General features: G+C 34.0%; 1 protein-coding gene and 1 long non-coding RNA gene across 2 annotated transcripts; both read right to left on the bottom strand.

The window, feature by feature from the left end:
• Positions 1–422: 422 nt before the first annotated feature.
• On the bottom strand, positions 423–1,264 carry LOC118751540. The gene is made up of 2 exons (XR_004994543.1): positions 1,152–1,264; positions 423–576 (listed from the first exon to the last, which is right to left on the bottom strand). It is a non-coding gene; the product is annotated as an uncharacterized LOC118751540 (long non-coding RNA).
• Positions 1,265–1,926: 662 nt separating this feature from the next.
• Positions 1,927–6,677, bottom strand: LOC118751539 (kelch-like protein 4). The gene is made up of 7 exons (XM_036486369.1): positions 6,555–6,677; positions 5,890–6,240; positions 3,263–3,567; positions 2,943–3,153; positions 2,773–2,874; positions 2,499–2,700; positions 1,927–2,432 (listed from the first exon to the last, which is right to left on the bottom strand). Exons 1-7 carry the CDS (start codon positions 6,618–6,620, stop codon positions 2,392–2,394), a joined length of 1,278 nt encoding a protein of 425 aa, XP_036342262.1. The 5' UTR covers positions 6,621–6,677; the 3' UTR covers positions 1,927–2,391.
• Positions 6,678–20,591: the final 13,914 nt, after the last annotated feature.

Raw genomic sequence — 20,591 nt, 5'->3', positions numbered from 1 at the left:
CTGCTAGTGGGGGGCGGAGTATCGAAATTGGACCACAGCCACAGACGTTTAAACTTAAACCCCCCAAGCTTTGAAATGTCTGGATTGGCTAGATAGTATTGCAAATTGTTCGCAAATTTTTTTAAAGCCCTACATTAAAATAAATTTTTTTTTTTATTTAATTTATAATAGCCATTTAAAAAACTTACAATTTTCAACCGAAACTGTTTGTGATGGATGTACTTCGTTGGTTTTGTTGCTGCAGAGGCTTTTTGGAACACTTTTTTAGTTCGATGTTTCAATCTTTTTTGCGCTGTATGTAATATGTACTATATCTGTATATATGTATGTATGTATATTGCACGCTCACAAGTTTTGGATCTTTTTATATTTTAAGTTATAGCTTTTACCGCACTTTTTTCAATAGCTATCGTTTTTTTTTGACGCTTATGCTTCAAAAACTAATGTACACTGAGTGAAATAACTCAAACCATGAAAAATTTAAATTATTCCTTTCTTCTGTTCCACCGTTTTCACGCGTTTTGCTCTCTTCCCTAGTTGGTTTGAACGCAGTTGCGCATAATGTACTACGCTGTGCTAAAGAATTTCAGGACAAAAGCGTTAAAAATTTGTTGCCTTTTTTTTACACCACGCACCGAATAATATGAAAAATTAATGTTAAAATGAGCCAAATCCCGTAATCGATACAATTTTTATGTTTTGAAGTTCAAAAAAAAAAAAAAATTTTGTATGTAGTTAATTTTTTGCTTTTCAAAATCACAAATCAAGTTCCTGCAAGGTATCCTTCAAGAAAAAAAACAACTATTACTGAGCGCTATAGAAGTAAAAAGGGCGGTTTCGTTATTCCTGGCAGCGGCGAATATTACAGCATCAGCGCATTCATCTGTGCGTAGACCAAAAAAAAAAAAAGAAGAGTTCTACCCCCACACTCCCTATTTAACGCACTTTCTTATTTACAAGCCACACAAAGGATACACGGAGCGCACTTGACAATTTCCTGTGGTTTTAAATACACCAACAATTATTTAAAATAAAACTACAACTCCTCATACCTATGAGTTGATTATTTGCTAATTTTTATTATATTGAAAACTGAATTTGGCTCAATTTATTTACAAGCAAAAAACTGGGTAAAATTAAGTTAACATTACATTGATTTATTTCTTTAACTCAGGTTTGCTGGCAGCCGCCTTATTTATAAAACCGCACAAGTATTCTCAACACAACCGTTCACAACGCGTTGCTAGCTCGAATAAAGTGTTCGTTCGTCGCCGGCTCAAAGGAAAGCCATTGGAGTGCAACAGTGCTGCCATTCACGAAACTTTCTAGTGTTTGTCTACACTGGTCACCAACATGTATGATGTTCGCTGCAGGCAAAGGCTGCCAATCAGCGTTGCCGTTTTGATCCAAGTGGAACAAAAGTGATACATTTTCCGATGAATGTTAGAGGGACACTTCTTTTTAAATTTTGATACTTTTCTAATCGTGTAAAAAATCTCACAGTACTCGAAAACCTTACCAGAGTTGTTTACAATTTCTTCGCTCATAGGGCTAAAAGGGTGTATGAATTTGCCGAGTTTCAAAACTACCGTTTACCAACATTTTAAAATCATATAAAATTGAAAATAAAAAAAAATAAATTGTTCACAATTGTTATTGTTTGAGATTGAAAATGAGAATGTATGTGGAAGTTTGAGTTTTGAATTTTAAAATTATATCGTTGGCAAACAATGGTTTTACCGTGTTATGTTTTTATCATGCATATAACGGTGTCTTTTGTTTTTGTAAAGAAAGTAGTTTAAAGTTCCATAACTGCTTTTTTTTTTTTTTTTTTTTGGAGATAACCAAAATACTGACAAAATTGTTAATACATTTTTTTTCTCTTAAAAATTTAATTTTTAAAACGTTAGGCGCATTTGACCGTGTTAAGAATATCAAAAACAAGTAAAATAAAGAGTTTTGAGTTTAACTCATCAATTTGATGCTGCGATTTCTAAGAAATGAAACCATATGAATAGAATTTCAATAATGTTCTCGAAATTTACTAAGGGACTTTGCATTCTCTGAAGCTTTCAAGGCTGCCTGACTATCGGAGTAGATCACACTTTCTCATTAATGAACAAAAGTAAAAATTTGCTAATGTGTGTGTAACTTAGGAGAGTTTAAGCATTCGTCTTTTTCGAGACATTTTCGACCACATGTCGACATACATATATAGGGTGTGATTTTGCCCATAACTTGACGAATGATGATTTTCAAAGTGTGAAATTTATTCTCATAAATACGGTCACTCGAGTAACCTCATAAAAAAGTCCAAATCGACGAGTGGCCTCGGTGGACAAATGAAATCGCCTCAATGCGTGTCCGCGTCACACAATGCGTGCTAATAAGCTAAAACCGTTCACAGTTCACCTTTTCTTTTGCACAATTTGCTAATTAAATAAATAAATTTTTATTAAGCTGAATATATAATTAAAGTGATTTACACAAAAATTTACTTTGCATTCTATCAACCAGCTGACTTGGCACTTCCACATAGCTGTGTAGACCATAAATTGGTAATGCCTGTTTTTCGTTCCACTCATTATTTTCAAAATTATATTCTTCCACCGTATACACATCATGACCGCCGAGCGCCCATATCCGTTTGCCGACAGTGATGGCGCAGATGCCGAAGCGGGCTACTCTTAACGGTGCGACCTGCGAGCAGGTGAGGATTTGAAAAATTAAAAACAAGCATAAGAATGTCATTTATGTACATATGTACCGTACCTCGAGCCATATATTCTGTTTTGGGTCGTAGCGCTCCACTGTATTTAACATGCCCTCATTGTAGCCACCAATCAGAAATATGAATTCATTTAATATGGTAATCTGCAATTTAGCATAAACACATAAGTCCATTTTTATAAACCGTTTTTTTTTTTTCATTTTTTACTTACGCCAGGCCAACCGCGCGCCCCATTCATATTGCTGCATGTCGTCCAACTGCTGGTTTTTGGATCATAACATTCAACTGTACTCAAGGGCTGACAGTCAATGCCCAATCCACCGAATATGTAGATTTTTTCTTTGTATGCGATAACGCTGGCACCATATCTGTGAGCTGACATTGCCGGCAGTACTTGCCAATGATTAGTGCATATATCAAACCTAAAAAAAAAAAATACTGTTAATAATGCTTACAATAATTCTGCATCATTTGTTCAAAAATTTCGTTTTTTGAGTTGTGACAGTCTCTGAGCGATATGTATGTACATACATCACAACTGTATTGAAAGGATCGCCACCATCATGCCCACCAAAAGCGTAAATCTTTTCATTTAGCATCACAACACACAGATCATCACGACGCTTGGACATGCTTGCCATTTCCACCCACGTAAATGTTTCCATATTAAATCGTTTAACAGTATTGTTTCTTTGGACACCTCGCCCGCGGCCACCAATAAAGAACAGACTACTCTCGTAGTAAACCAATCCATAGCTGTAGTCTCTGAATTTAAGTTCGAAGCATTTTTGCCATTTCTTCAGCGCTGAATTATAGCGAAGGATGTATTTTAATTTCTATAAAATGTAAATTAATTAGACAGCAGATAAGACATATAAAATCTATGGTAAACATACATATACACATGTACGAGCATTAGAAATTTAATATGCTCAGGACCACTTAAACACTGGTTAAATTGACAAATTGGTTTGCAACGCCGAGGGTTAGATTTTAGCCTACTAGGTAACTACTCGACAATTTTTGAAGGCTAACTTCTTAACTCTGCTTAAAGCGCAGTTAGTCAACGACGTAGCGTAAACGTAGGTTGACGTACGTAGCAGCATATCAAATTTACTGTTGATAGAGAGAGAGAGAAACAACGGCAACGTCACCGCCATGCGGTGGTGAGTTTTCGTTAACACGCGATTCACATAAAGTAGATCGTTTCTGCGTCAACCTACGTCTACGTTACGTCGTTGACTGTTTGAGCTTTTATGGTCCATTCTACAGGAATTAAAAATTGTTGTAACGTGCCAGTGCATTTTTTAAAACCAAAATAAGTCCGGTTTGGAATCCTGCTAATATGCACTCAAATTATAAATGTGAAGCTTTGCGAGTAGATATGTTGTTTGGCACACAGATAGGCTATAACCTTGATTAACATATAGGATATTATTTGAAGGGAGCTGCCACCTTTTTCAAAAGTTATAATCAATTAATGGCTCAACAACGATTTATTTCGAAAATAATTTTGATGGTTGCTACCTGTTGAAAAATGTAAAAAACAGGTTAATTAGCAAGTTAAATCAAAATATTTAAGAAAGCTTATTTAAAAAAAACATTTGACGAGGGTTGCCATCTGTTTTATACAGTCAGCGTTAAAAATATGAAAACCCTGACGTTTTGACAATTGTATTTATTTCATATATGTAATACGTCTATATTGGTAGTAAGCTAACATCTCAATGTGTAAGCATTCCGAAATCAAAGCGAGACAGTCCCCTGCAAAAAATTGTGCGACTAATTTCTAAAGAGAGTATTCCGAGATTACTCTCAATCGGGTACAATTGGGCATTAATTAGTCCCAACTAGTCTCATACGGGTACTAATGGAGGTCAATTAGTCTCGACTCATCCCTTATGGGTATAATTGGAGATCAATTAGTCCCCAACTCATCTCTAACGGGTACTATGAACGATTTAATGATATGTATGCACTTAGTCAATGAAATTTCATGTGCGACGTTGGCACACAGAGAAAGTATTCGCCTAACAAAACTGAGCACCCCGGTTCGAATCACAGCTGGCGCAAATTTTAATTTTTATTTTTTAAAAGTGACTAGTCGCTTTTTATACCCGTTCGGGTATAAAGGTGAACAATTAGTCTCTTCATAGGACATGCTCGAACAAAAGCGATCAGTTCATTCCATATAAAGAGATCAAAAGTGGTATTAGTCGCATGCCCATTTGCGATCGCTCCCGGAGTCATCCCGGATTAGTCCCATTTTTTGCAGGGTCTAGTTCCGTTTTTGTCAATGTATTGTGTACTTGAGTGCCGTTTTTGTAAATGTGTCGTGTACATGTTTATTTATAAACGTATGTGTTTCTTTTCTTTCGTACGTGTTTATTGATATATCTGTACTGTAGTGTTTTCGGACGGTACTAGCTCTTACTGCCAATATAGGAGTATTACATATATGATTTATTTATACTTTCCATACCAAAATATTATTATTATTTCTTTTTTTTTAATATAGCTCATTCAACTGCAAAAACCAGCAGAATCAATATTTTTAATTTCATATAGACTTAGGAGAATTCAAGAAATACCAAAAAATTTGCATCAAAAGAAAAATACTTTTTCGTCAAGAATGTTGCGCATTTTCTTCCATAAACAAAACCTCTTTTTATATGGAAGAAATCAAAAATCAACAGTAATTTTTAGAGACTTGAAACTTGCACCTTATTATGTTAAAATTTTATGTACTACAAATCTGAACACTCGAAATACTCTAAGAAATCGAATTGAAAAGTTGAAAATTTTGATGGAAATTTGTTGATATTTATTGAATTTTCCCGAGATCTATATAACATAAAAAAATATATATTCGGCTGATTTTTGCTGTTGACAGAACTATATATTTATAAAAAATAAGAAAAATTTGGTCTGAAAAATATAAATAAATAAAATTTTCAATACGGCAATGTATTCATATTTTTGACGTTGACTGTAATTCGAAGTTAATTTAATAAACAAGTTAATGAAGTATTTTAACACGGGTTACTCAACTCTGCATGGGTATTCAATGTTGGAGGACTGAACTATGTATTTAACTCAAGATGTTCTGCAAGTTAGCCTTGCTTAGGTATAATTTTTTTTTTAATTCTTCAACTTACTTTTACATCGTTTAAAATCAACAATCCGCAATATTTCCGTTCATTTTCCGCTTTTGTATAGCCCCCGGTATCCATTGATGTTGTGATCAATTTTAATGCCTTTTCTGCTAACTGTGCACAACCCGGTAGAGGTTTCATAATTTTGTCTATAAATATGCCATCGAAATGCTCCAGCCTCAAGGAGCTCATTAGTAACGAAAGGTTTGTAGCACGTGTATTCTTATCATGTTCGTACCATCTAATGATAGCCTGAAAGACATCCACTTCACAGTCAATGTGGAGGTTATCAGCGCTTAAAATCTGATTAAGAAGTTCTGGCGAAAAGTCAAGAAACTCTGGACTGACGATGACCTTTAGTGTATAGAAAATAAAAGTAATTCTCTTAAAAGTATCTTTCTATAAAAATCAAGAATTTAGTCGCTAAAATTAGATTCGATTTACAAAGCATTTAAAGTAGGTTTATATTTTTTTTTATGAATTCGGGTGTAATTTTTAGATTCTTGTTTATCGATATCATAAAATAACAATTTTGCAAATGAACTGAAAATAAATGAAAATTTTAAGTAACGATTATTCCCACTGCCTGTATTTAGGAAATCCTTAAACGCATAAATATTGCTGACGTATGTATGATACACTTTCCAAAACAGCTTAGTTTAACTTGCCTCTGTGAAGTGACTAATCGCATAGTTGATAATTTCACGATTTTTCTCTTCTAGCGCTGACGTCATGATTAGCGCCTAGAACTTTTAACTTCCTCCATGTGAACACTGCAAAAATTATTTATCAATGAGACAAACCAAGCAACTGAGGGTTCTGTGTGTATGGTAAAGAATTTATATATAAAACATCGAAGAAAACTGCTAAGTTTGACATATGTACATATTCACATTAGAACGTACCACCTTACAAACAAGCAAAAAAAAGTTCGTCGTACCCCCTAAGTCGAAGCATTTTTGCAAGTCAACTTCGAAAAAAAAAATGTTTGGTCAAAAGTAACTTAGGGTTTACACCGGACAATATTGTCAAGATAATTAAGTCAAAATTATGTGTTTGTTGTAATATGAATTCGCCGTGTTTACAACAAACAAATCATTTTGACATAATTGTCTTGACAATATTGTCCGGTGTAAACCCTAAGTAAGGGTCGGCAATAAAATTTTTTTAAATAGTTCTACTGGAAAACAAAACAATTTCCTTAGCAAAAGTCTAATGATTTTTAATTTACTGACATTTTCGGGTAATAAGAACTTTGATCTAGTGGGTAAGTACTAGGACGGGATTATCGATGTCAATGAACTTTGCAACAAAAAAAAAAAATTCAACAATTCAAAAAACATTCGAAATTGCCTTTCAAAAATATGTAATATAAGTATGTATGTAGATTCAGGGGTGTACGGCGAACTTTTTTTCTGGTACGGTCTAATGTACATCGATACGAATGAATGTATATTTAGAAAACAGACGGGGGAAATACACTTTAGACAACAATACGGCGTTTGCAATTGTTACATGTGAACGTACATATGTATTTAGATACATACATACATTTGTGTATGCATATTTCACAAACGGGTGAAATTCCAAATTTAAAAACTGCATTTACTTGCGCATTAAATGATAAAAAAAGCGTTGTGGTAGAACGGGCGTTGCTATCTTTCCTGCAATCAATTGCATTAAATAAGGGGTATTGTCGAACTCTTGCAATGCCCTTGCATGCTGCACGGTTTGCAAGGCTGTCTCCTAGAAAAACCGGGTTTTTTTCATGCAATCTGTGCACAATGCCTTTGCAATACTTCGAGAATACCCCTACAGCTACAAAAGCTTGTCATCAACGTTGTGGAAATCGATTTGTTTGAAGTTCTTTTAGCTTGAAACTTGCATTAGGGTCTTTGCAAAATAACTGATTGAAGAAAATGAGTTAGGAAGGCTTTTATTCTCTCTCCTAAAAAAAAAAAAACTCAACTTACCATCTTTTCACTATAAGCTATCGATAAATAGTTTTCGGCCGATTCTCTTAAATATATATCTTTTTCCAGCTAAACATACATATATATTTCTCAAAGCGGTGAATCACACTATTTTTTGAACACATCTACATAATAAAAAATATATATTTCTGTTTTTAACAATTCGACTACTATAGGTAATTTTTTGTAACAATTTTTTTTGTTTCTGTTTTTAGAATTTTTATTTTAATTTTTATTTTAAAAAAGTGATACCTCTTTAGAGGGGGTAGTGAACGGGAAAATTGTGATGAAAACCGTATGACTCTTGCGATGTAACGGAAGTGCATCTATTTTAACCTTCTCTTTTTCCGCCTTCCATAACATTTAGAGCAAATTATCAGAGGTTTAAAATTAAGCCAAAAGCAAGGACGAATACGAAGTTGAAGATGAATACGAATAAGAAGGCGTGTACAAAGCGGAGAACAGGACCATTACGAACAGGAAGACAAATACGAAGACTAACACGAAAGTGAATGCTAAGGTGAATAAGAACCCGAATACGAATGCGAACTAAGGACGAACACGCGGGCGAACACATACGCGAACACCTCGCCTAAAACGAATACGGTTACGTAGGCGAACCTGGTAATGCAAATGCGAATACGAATAACGGGAACTCATTTGTGAATTTTTCTACCGCCAATGAAGCAAACCTATCACAGCTAAATTAGAACCTTAGATGACTGTGGTTTCAAGTGGATGAAATATACATTAGGATGGTCTTTAAAAATGTAAACATCATGGGGCACCCCTTTAAGTTGTTCTACGTATAAAATTAAGACATCCAAGAAACCACATTTCAAACAAATTTTTAGGGGTCGCTATCAGGATTTGAAAAAATGTATAAGATTGAATTTTTGCTATTTTTAAAAACAAATTTAAATTTTTGCAAAAATTCTGGTAGCGATTTGTTGAAAACTTTTTTTAAATTTAGATATTTTAGTGCATGTTTTTTTTATTTTATACATGGAATAAAATTTAAATGTTGATATTTTTAAAGACCAACCTAATATACATACATATAACGGAGATAAAGTCGATGAATGCCATATTCTTTTAGAGAGACGCTATGCATGCGAAATTGTTTTGAGCCTATAAATTGTAAGTGGGACCTAATCGATCGCTGAGACGTTGAAACCAATATTCTTTCGTATTAGTTAACTTATGCTTAAAAAATATGTACACACATATGTATGTCAATGCAAAAGGCCCTACATAACTTTTTTTCGGAAATACTCCGTTATTTTTCTCCCACATAGGGCCCCTTCACCAAAATTGATAGCTGTGTATGTACATATATGCTATGTATATTTACATTTTAAAAAATACGCGATTTAATACCATGTTTAGAACAGCCCTCGGAACTGGTCATTGTTTAAAAGAGGCCATCAAATTTCAACATTGAAAAATAAATCTTTAGTTAAAAATTTTGTTATTTTTTATTTACTCTGCTTAAATAATTAGAATCATTTCTTTTAAACGGAAATGATAGAATTTATTGGTAAATAATTGATTATTAATCTTCTTGTTGCGATTTCGGGGGGGAAACTTAAGAAGACTATTACATTTTACGGTCTAAAAAAAACATTTTCAAACATAACTATATATGTGAAATGCATGTAAATCCTTATATAATATCCATAAGTGCATATATTTGTATGTATCACAGCTCACAGTAAATTGAAATGTATGTATACCTATTAGCGATAGCTTATCAGCGTGAACAGGCGGTTAGAATGCAGTAAATCATAAAAGTAAGAATGGCGTGCACCCCGTGAAAAAAATTTCGATTGATATCGCAGAGATATGGATGCACCATATGGTAACGTTAAGTATTAACTGAATTATCAGTCTATTGATTTTTAGCGCTAAATCTACAAAAAATGCAACAAAAAAAATTGACTGATATGCAACTGGTTATCCTCTAGTGGTAAATACAAACCATTTTGAGTGTTTTATTGTTGCTGTAACTGCGCAAAAGTGGGCGAGTGTAATCGAGAGCCAACTGTTTAAATTGTTTGTAACAAATTGTGTCCAATTTGAAAACTATTTTCTCGAGCGTAAACATTTTGTAATAAGTATTTATTACATGTTAAATTTGTTCAATACCCCCCGCTGCATTTGATGCAAATTTTTTCTTCAAGAACCAAGCTAAATTATACCCTTACTTGTAGGCATCGCAAATGCTTCGTTTTAAACTTATTTCGAAGAGTGCACAATTTTGTTGTTGTTGTTTTATATGCAGCGGTTTCTTAGGCGAGACGAAAATCATTTTTTTTTTTCTTCTTAACTTTTACTGGTATAGTAAATAAGAGTAGCGTCCTTGTGCAAATGTGGGCCGAAATGCACTTGGCAATTTTCACTGCAGAAAATGTGATAATTGTGGCATCCCCAGATGCAGGACTCTGTGCCGTTTTGGGCTGAAATTTCAAATAAAATATTGATAGTTAGTGTTTTTGAAATATTTTAAACAAATCGATGGCCATAAATTTATCTTATCATGAACTGTACCAACTCTGTTAGGATATTTTGTTAGGATATTTTGGCTGAGTGAGTACAAAGTTAAGTAAGTTTATCGGACCGCGTTGAAAATGAAAATATCCTAAGGTTTCCGATAAGTACCAATCCTAGTACTAAAGAGGGCACAAATCTACTCCTACTAATGTGACCCTTTGTTTATGAATACATGAAATAAATAAATGAAATAAGTCGTATAACCCTAACACCTTTAGTCATCGCGTTTCTAGCTTTTAGAAACTCTCAGTAAAATCAAAATCTCATATCTGAACAATCCAGCAACCAAAGCTCGAAATTATAGTAATATAAGCTCGTGTGAAAGGATTCACCGGTGTTATGGGGCAGTCTCAAAAAATCTCACCCCAATCCGCTCAGATACCTCATTTCAACAAGTTTTGTCAGTGATGATAGTAAATTGTGCCAGAGCTAGCGATATCAGATGTATCACATCCCTCTTTTCCATATGCCATACCACCCTTTTACGAACCTTTTCTAATAATAAATGTTTGGTGAATTACAAACTATTTTAGATCTGGAGAAATTATGCTGCATCGAAAAATTTAATATCAGGTTTTATGGGTAGTGATATTGAGCCTTTTAATGCGACTGCAATTCCAAAATATGTTATTGCACAAATGGTCGAATAAATAGAAATGGGTATTAAGATATTTAATATTCTTACGTTTCTACTTAGAGGAGCTAGTGGACCCTTTATTTGAAGCCACAGAACCTTCTAGCATCACACTAGCTAAAGCTCTAGACGATGTCTGTCTTGTTCCATCGGTATCAAAGCCTAAAAGGAGTTAAAGAAATAGATGGCTGGGTACAGTGTGTGATTTGTAAAAAATGATTGCAAGATTTTAGCACGTTTTACTTCAATGCCTGCAAAAAATGTGGGTATGAACTGCAATAAAAATTTGTATGCCATCTCATCTAATAGGATTCACCGTTTTTCCCGTGTATCCGGGTGAAGTTTTATATATATTTTTCCCCCATTGTAAGTATTTTTTTTTTAGTTTTTTTCAATACATAATGCATTTATCCCCATTCGCTTCCGTGGATGTACAAATTTCACCATTCGCAAAATTCCTAATTCGAAAAACCAGCTATTGGGAAGCCGTATAATGATTAATACATGATTAATACATTATACAAGTAATTTTTAAGCAAAAAACAAAACCGACTGCAATTCTCATATAAAAATTTAAGACTACCGTAAACTTAGTATGGACCACCTCTGAGGTACCACCTCTCCTTACCTTGTTTGGGGTGCAAAATTTACGAGTCACGCCATGCTATCTTTGAGATTAATTTTCCATGCAGGGTATGTGCATATTAAGTAAAAAAGTTTTCATTAAACTAGCAATTTAATAAAAATCAGTAAATAACAAAATGGCACACTTTGGATATACAAAAATATAATTAGATGTTTTTACAACTAGCAATCAGTCGACCACCGATTTAAAATGCATTTAGTTTATAAATGTGCATACATTTACTTGAAGGCAAGTACACAGTAGTAGCTTGCACGAATTTCGCAGCGTATCCAACCAACCAGTAATTAAAGCATCCAAGAAACAAGCAAATAGGCAAAAGAATTATAACAGATAAGTGCATTAAAAACCAACAATAATTAAAGTAGCATACGCTCTGTTAATTTTCGCGAGACAATCGCGTTAAAATAGAAAATGAAGTCCAAGAGAGAATTTAAAAAAAAAAATAAGTAAAATAAAAATCTGCAGCCAAGCTAAGAAAAAATGTACAGCACTGCCTTAGCATGTCCGAGCCGCTGCACGCAAAATGATGCATTACGCATGCGCATAGCCATTGAACATTTTTAACGAATGTTAAGTTTTTGTTTGTTACTCATGCTTGCTGTCAAGTGGGACCCTCATCGCAATGAGAGTGTAAAGGATGCCTAAATGCAAGCAAGTTAAAATCTCAAAACACAGTTTGATTGGTGCTGGAGAAAGTTCACCAGCGCATGCAACTGTGACCGTTTAAGCGAAGTGTGCTTCTTTGTGGCCCGTAAGCTGTTAGACAGATACCTACTTGAGTGCGGGGACTCAACTTACCAGACGAATTAAAATGTTAAATAGCACGCCATAACAAACTTTCGAAAGAAATTCCAATTAAACACTCTCAAAAAACAATTGCAACCCAGGATTTTTCAGACTTTGTGAGCTTTGACCCTCTCGTCTGCGTGTATACATAGTAGTAGTATAGAGCGCCGGAAGCCTAGGGGGCTACTCTGTAATGCGATACGACAGAGAAATGCGATGCGATAGGCCATCACCTCTGTGAATTACTTACCCCTGTGTATTTCATTTGTTTTCGCATCGCATTACAGAGTAACCCCCCTGAATAGGTTGATGTGCAGATCTAACTATTTTGTGCGAAACTTGGCCAAAACCCGTCGAGGGTTATAAATAGCTAAAAACATTGTAACTACATACATACATAACGCTAAAACTGTGATGCTTAAACAAATGTTCATAACAAAATAAGTACTATCTGTGCTATCGTGCGCGCCTAATTAATTAACAGTTATTTGGCCGTTGAGCATTTTAATTAATCAGTAACATTTTTATGCCTTTTGATTATATCAAGAAATTAGCGATTGTCATGCGAGTAAGGGTCAAAACATAGTGGAGTGGCGAGCAAAGCGAAGGGAAGTTAATTGTTCAGCTTTTTTTCGAAGCCGGGATTTTCGGGATGTCGTTATCACAATCCCGAGATCACGGGATTAGTCCCGGGATTTGGATATTCATTACTTTTCAACAACTTAAATCGAAAAAATTGCTTCTATATTGTTTGAGAAGCTCTCCTAACATAAAATAAATAATAAATAAATGGGTTTGCAACCGACTTTTTTATTTAAAGTAGCTGATGTCAGGATTTATTTTTAAAGGACTTGGTAATTTCAAAGATATGACTAATTCCAAAAATTATTTTAAAACATTTCAATGCAATCTAGAAAAAAATATGGGTACCAAATGCAAGAAACAATTTCTTTAGAATTAAAAAAAATAACATTATTTGGATTCGCAAGGACGAATAGGTAATTTTTTAAGCTGATAAAGTTAGAAGAACGAAATTCGAGGATATTATCGATTTTATATAAGTCCTTAACATATCATTTTTTTCAAACACAAATACATATTGCGGAATTTCAAGGATACAATTTTAATAGGACATTTTCAATACTTACCAGTCCCTCTGCACCAAAAACTGGAATCTGTTTAAATTCGACAGGATTTCCTCTTTAGTTTGATACTCATACCGCTTCTCTAAGCACATTTCTCTGAATTTTCCAAATCTTTTTTGAATTACTGCCGTGAAAAACTAAAAACGCAATTTAATTATATTTGGCTTATGGTAAAATTTACTATCGCAGCTAGACATTTATAAAAAATATTAATTATTAAATAAAAAAGAAAAAGAGCCGATAGTGGTCAAGAAAAGAAGTTTCTATTACTGCCATCAGTGCAAATTGCAAATCCCGAAAATCCCGGGATTATTTTTCAAGAATCCCGGTGAAACTTTGGACCTTAAAAAGACCGGGATTCAAGGATCCCGGGATTAACATTCCTAATATGTATCTAATTTTTGCTCTTCACTACGCTTCTGAAATCGACGCTTTCCTCGATGCTCTTTGCTCGCCCCTCTACTTTGTTTTTAGCCTAACGCGTAGTCGACTACTACTGGAGTATGCGCTGCATGATTGAATTTATGATCAACCAATAAATCATTAGTTAATTAATTTCAGTTATATACCATCGCCCAACCTCACGTCTCCACCTTCTACAGATTCTATCGAAAAAGCTGTGGTGAGACAGAAATGTCAGGTGGAGACCACAAATTTCCACTGTTAAACCATATCTGTCTTGTCGATTTTTTTACCATCGCTGTCTTAACATCAGCTGTCATTTCGTAGTTTGACAGCTCAGTTTTCATTTAGCCGCGCCAATTATATTGGGTACAGATCGATCTGATTGGCTTGATGCAAGCTTCAGGTAGCTGCAAAATACCGATGATTTTTGGCTATTTTTTTTTGTTTCCTCCCTACAAAGTATGCTCGACAAAATTTGTATATGAAAAAAAAAATGGACAGAAATAAAGAAATAAAATATTATAACGTCCCAATACGCACAAAGGAAACATTTTTCCAATTTTTTGCAATCTTTGAGAAACGCTTGATTCTTAAGTAGATATACATACAACATTTTTCTCCAATATTTTATCCAGGGTTTGACTTAAAGTTGTATAAGGTTTGAATTCAAATCGATATCCAAACTTTTCTCAAGTGGAGAACTCAGATTATTTTGCATACAAAAAATGTTCCACTTTTGTTTGAGAATGGGTTGGTTCTCCAGTGAGGGACACTTGAATATCAACATTGGAACTTTTAAATAAATATGTGTTACATTTCCACTTGGCCTCTAACCCAAATGTTTATTGGGGTGTTTAATTTATTTGCTTTACATATCTTCAATATTGTCATAACTCAAAAGAGCATAACTCGAAAAAAAAACGGCTTTAGAGTGTTGAATTAACATATGCGCGATTCCAGCGAAAAGTCTATAGGGGTCGAAATACGTGAGTGCGAAGAGCTGGAAATGCTGGCCGACAGAAAAAACACCCGAAATTTTCAGCAGAGACTTGAGCGACTTACGGAAGGTTTCAAGACTCCTGTAGGAACTATCATGGCGACCTAGTGACCGATTTCCAGAACGTACTCAATTTATGGAGGGAACACTTTTCGAGCCTTTTGAATGGCAGCAGCACTGAAAGAAGTGGAAAAGACGAACCCGAGAAGATGAAGTCGATATCCCAGCGCCTAACTATGACGAGATACGAATATCGATTATGCTGATGAAAAGTAACAAAGATACTAAAGCTGACAGCCTGTCAGCCGAGCTATTCAATTGCGATGACAAGGAGCTAATAAAGTGCATGCCCGATGACTGTTATTCAAATGCGCTATGCCCAATACACAAGAAAGGCGACCCCGCCATGCGTGTCAACTTTTTTGGCGTGTTGTATGAAAGACTAAAGCCCTTCGTCAACGAACTGACTGGCGCCTTGCCAGTCTGGCTTCAGATCAGAATTGAGGAGGACCTCTCCGAGCCGTTTGATACCAGTCGAGGTTTCAGATAAGGTGACTCCCTTTCGTGTGATTTCTTTAATCTGATGTTGGATACTAAGAGTCCATAAAATCTGTTATGGGTTTGTACATATGTGTAAAACAAAAAAATGTATAATAGAATTGAAGTTTTTTGTCATAAAATGTTCAATAAAGATATTTCTAGAGAAAAAAGATTTTTTTCAAGTTTCAGTAACCTTTTTATGGGGTTTTGAAGATTTTATCATCACTTCGAAGATTTTTAACAAAATGTTTCTGGCAACACTGCTCGCTGTTAGTACTTACTAGGGGTCTTCATCTAAAGCGATAAGCTGCTGATAAACGATAAAATAATGAATGTATAATTTTTATAAATTAACAGTCAAACTTTGTATGGAAATCCATTTAAGCGAAGTTTATCAGAGGATTTTGATGGCTATATAAATATAAAAATTTTAGCAAATTTCAACCTTCACAGGTTGCCAGCTGGTCGCTTATGCTACGAACACATAAAAAGCAAATGAACACATTTGACGAGGCAAGAATGAAACCTAACTAGCCATATAAGTTAAATATTAAACAATTTTATGCAATTATTTACCAAAGTATGTTCATGTAAAAATGCGTATAAATTTAAAACTTTGGTAATTCTCTAGGGGGGGGTAACTACCCCTAAAAAAGGGGCCGAAAAGTCGGGAGGGGTACCAAACGACGCGTTTCAGCCCCCCTAATAACAATCCGGAGGGGGGGAGGTAATATTATTAACCATTTAAAAGTTATGAACAAAAAACTTTTGTTAAATTTCGTTGTTTTCTATGAGCAATTACCACGTCAAAAATGCACTAAATCACCAGTTTCCACTTTTAACACACTACTAAAACGTTTCCGCGTATTATTTTATACAAACCAAATCATTTATTCATTTATTCATTTATTTTATATATTTCGTTAATAAAACAGAGTAAACAAACTTTGCGCCTGCTGAAATTATTATAACCTCAAATCGCTGGTATTGCCACTTTATTTCACATTTCATTTGCGCTATTAAAGTCAGTTTACACTATACACTATACACTTCTTCTTCTTCTTCTTCTTCTTCTTTTTACTTTCATCTAAATAAGATATTGTAACCAAAATATAATAGCAAATTTCGCTATACCATATCATTATTTATTGAAGTATTGATTTTTATTAAAAATTTTCATTATTTATTGAAGTATTGATTTTTATGGAAAAAGCGCCGCAGGCGAAAATTTGTAATAAAAAATCGCGCGATTTTTTATTAAAAATTTTCATTATTTATCGAAGTATTGATTTTTATGGAAAAAGCGACGCAGGCGAAAATTTTTAATAAAAAATCGCGCGATTTTTTATTAAAAATATTCATTATTTATATATATATTAAACGAAAGAAGATACCGAAAAGCATTGAACAGTGCACACATCTCATAAGGAAAAGTGAATTATTACGAAATACTAATACAGTGGCAGCACTATAGCTATTTTGCAATCTCGCATTTCAGCTCGCAAAGATTGTCAACTTCTTTTTAATAACAAAATAATCTATCTAAGGTTGATAAAACTATGTGTTTCTTTAATAAATAAGTTAAATTATATATTTTAATAGTGTTTAAAAAGTGTGAACAGGTGATTTAGTGAATCTTTGTCGGTGTAATTGCCCATCGAAAACAACGAAATTTAACAAAAGTTTTTTGTTCATAACTTTTAAATGGTTAATAATATTATCTCCCCCCCTCCGGATTGTTAATAGGGGGGCCGAAACACGTCGTTTGATACCCCTCCCGACTTTTCCGCACCTTTTTTAGGGGTAGTTACCGCACCCTAGAGAATTACCAAAACTTTAAGGAATTTATCCATTTATCACTTTGGACGAAGACCTCTACTGGGAGAGTTGTTGAACAAACGCTGTTGCGAAGAATAGCCGAAATTTTACATTTGTGTACCGAAAGCGAAAAAAAATAATCAGATTGGTAAATGTAATATATAAATATATATTTAACCTGCTAAAATACTATATAGCGTGTAGTTTTTGAACAAACTTTTATAAATTTTAACTAACTTTTAATGTTTAATTGTGAAAAAAAAACTTTAAATCCTTCATTTTACTCTAAAATTCCTCAATAATTAGCTAGTATGCAAGGAGGTGGCAGCACTAAACCAATCAGCTGTCAATGGTCCACAGCTGTCAGCTGTCATTAAAAATTTTGAAGGGTTGAAAACAAGGCGAATTCACATTTATTTTAATCTGAAAAGTAGAAAGAAGTGCAAGTGCGCATAATACGAGTAAATTTAGCCATTCGCAGCCTAGTGCAAATAAATAAAAGTTATTTTCCAATAACTTATAGAAAAGTACAATTAAAAAGTGTTTGTGATAAGTGATTGGAATAAATAAAATTAACTCAATTTTCCTATGGGCGATTGGTTGGATGCTCGGCTGCTTCGACGATTGCCAGGGCGACCAGTGGCAAGAATTTTGTGCGGAAGTGAAAAACGATAATGAAATTCAACTGAAAATATGTAAATGTGACAATGTTGCTTTGTGATTCTTCGACAGAATAAATAGATATGTATTTTTGTGATATAAAAACACGCATAATTATATAAAGATATTCTGAAAATCCCGAGGCAAGCAAATACAAACTTTGCTGTGCTGCCAGCACCATTAAAGGAGTTCAACATTAATGACCTTTTATCCTATTGCTGGAAATTTCCTTCAGTTCTCAAGCAGTTCTGCTGGAGGTGCACAATTGAACCCGAAAAACTGCCACCCTAAACTATCGCATAGTCTGGCGTTTTTCCAAAAGTGAACTCGTAATCTACACACTTATCTCTGGCATATTTATTTATTGTTCTTTGGTTATATAAATGTCATCGTATACTCCAATTTAGACTGTCGAAAATTTATGCGATGGATATTGTAAACTTAATCAAGACATCTTACGATGATTGTGGATTAATGTTCACTGAATCATGGTACAAGGTGCTGCAAATGGAAATTAAAACGGTGAGTTGACATGTGTGCTTTAATAAAATTGCACTGAGCTCCTGTATAGCTTTTTGTTTTCTTCATTTATTTTTTCATTAGTATTTCAATTTATATCAATACATACGTCGTCCCGATGATGTGAACTTCTTCCATTTTAGTTATGTTTCTATTTGCTTATCAAAAGCACTTGAATAGTGCATACCTATGTACATATATCTTTGTTCGTATGGAACAGGAGCTTATGTCGAAAGGCTGGCTTTAGTATAATGTGGCATTCGCGGCATACGAATTGCGAATGACTCCCTGGCGCCGAGCCGTGGAAGAACTTTTGGCAAATAAACGTGCAAGAAATAGTTCCGATACTAATAAGCCAATATTCTTATTAAGTCTCATCAAAAAATTCCTTGTCGTTTAAATAATAAAGGGAATGCCGCATTATACTAAAGCCAGCTTCCCAGCTACATACATTGGTATATATTTGCATGGTCGAATATGCACGTGCACGTTAAAAGAAATCATATTTTTTTACAAAATTTTTCAAAAACTTAAATCGACATAAACCACATACATGCATAAATATTGTTACTATTGTTATTGTTATTGTTAGGGTTGACTTCGATAAATGCAATATATGTTTACTTTTTCTCATAAAATATCTGCCTTTATGGCAGGTTTAAATTCCCCGTAACTTACCTTACAGAGTAGTTCAAAAATCGTATAAACGAAGCTTTACTTTTGCCTACTAAGTACCTGAAACATTCTTAAATTATAAGTAATCTCAGCATTTGCCGGTATGGGTGCCTAGCAGCCTTCACGCATTTCTCATGGCTCAGTAGTCATTCACCTTGTATGACATGCCTAATAGGTTATACACACAGTGTTGAGAAAAATAATAGAAACAAATACATTTTTTTTTTTTTACCAAAAACTGTCACACTTCAAAAAAAACCTAAATCATTAAAGTAACCGCCGAATGTGACGTAACTATGATTACTTTATTAAACAAAACAAAAAATAAACTTATCAAATCGTAGAATTACGACTATTGTTCTGGCCAACAATGTATGTATGTATACACTATACTAAAAATGTATGTATAGTGCAAACTCGGTATTGTTATTATAACGGCTACCTAACCCAGACGAGACTAGTTTATCATTTAATCGTCAAGATCAAGTAACTAAAAGAAATGAAGTGTTAGTAGAGATAGGCAGTCTACCAGGAAATGCTTGCTCAGCATTATGCGGTATTCACTTATTGGGAGTATCTATGCCTAGACCTGTACTTAGATGGCTTTCTGGCGACATTCAAGCATATCCCCTAGCTTTCAGGAGTGCTTGATTGTGTCATGATTTTAGCTTCACGCTAGTTGCCTTGTATTTATGTATGTTAATCTTTTTTCCGATATCAAAGCTCATTGAAAAGTATTTGTGTTCACGCCTCATCAACTTGCATCCGTTTTTTCCAATAATAAACAAAGGAAAGGAAAAAGTCTAAGTTCGGACGAAGCCGAAAATTATATAGTTATAACTTATAAGTAGCGGTACCACGCCCATTTTATAAAATTCCATAATAATGATATTAGTTTTAAGGAATTGTTGTGAGTATCAATTTTGAGGAAATTAGCGTCCTTAAATTTCGAAATCTCGAAGTTTTAAGCATTTCTGAAATTTATCGTTATATGATAAGTGGTCGTAATTCTGTAAGTCCGATTTCAAGAATTTTCCACGTTTTTGTTTTTATGTGCTGGCGTCGGCCAGCAAATGAAAGAGAATTTTATCGCCTATGTCACTTCTTCGTCACTATTGGAAGTTATCAAAGCGATAGTCGCTTTTCTATCTTCTTAAAGATGTCCGGACGCAAATATTGGAAGTTAATTTAAGTAAAATTATACACATTTTTTTTCTCAATTGTTTTTGATTTTTCAATTAACGTGCAATATCATATTCCATGGGGAAATTAAACCATTATCATTATTGTTATTATTATTATTTATAGTTTCACCATTATCATATTCGAATAACAAATAATAATTTTAATATTT

The sequence above is a fragment of the Rhagoletis pomonella genome, unplaced genomic scaffold (genome assembly GCF_013731165.1).
Source record: "Rhagoletis pomonella isolate Grant_MI unplaced genomic scaffold, Rhpom_1.0 Rhpom_scaffold_00775, whole genome shotgun sequence".
NCBI classification, from domain to species: Eukaryota; Metazoa; Arthropoda; class Insecta; order Diptera; family Tephritidae; genus Rhagoletis; species Rhagoletis pomonella.
The sequence above is the reverse complement of the archived record's forward strand: the minus strand, read 5'-3'. Positions and strand labels throughout refer to the sequence as shown.

Coding starts and splice junctions, on each gene's coding strand:
- LOC118751539 (XM_036486369.1), bottom strand. CDS start 6,620: ATGACGTCAGCGCTAGAAGAGAAAAATCGTGAAATTATCAACTATGCG. Junction 3,568..5,889: donor TGATTTTAAACGATGTAAAA/GTAAGTTGAAGA, acceptor TACATTTTATAG/AAATTAAAATACATCCTTCG. Junction 3,154..3,262: donor CCTTTCAATACAGTTGTGAT/GTATGTACATAC, acceptor TTTTTTTTTTAG/GTTTGATATATGCACTAATC.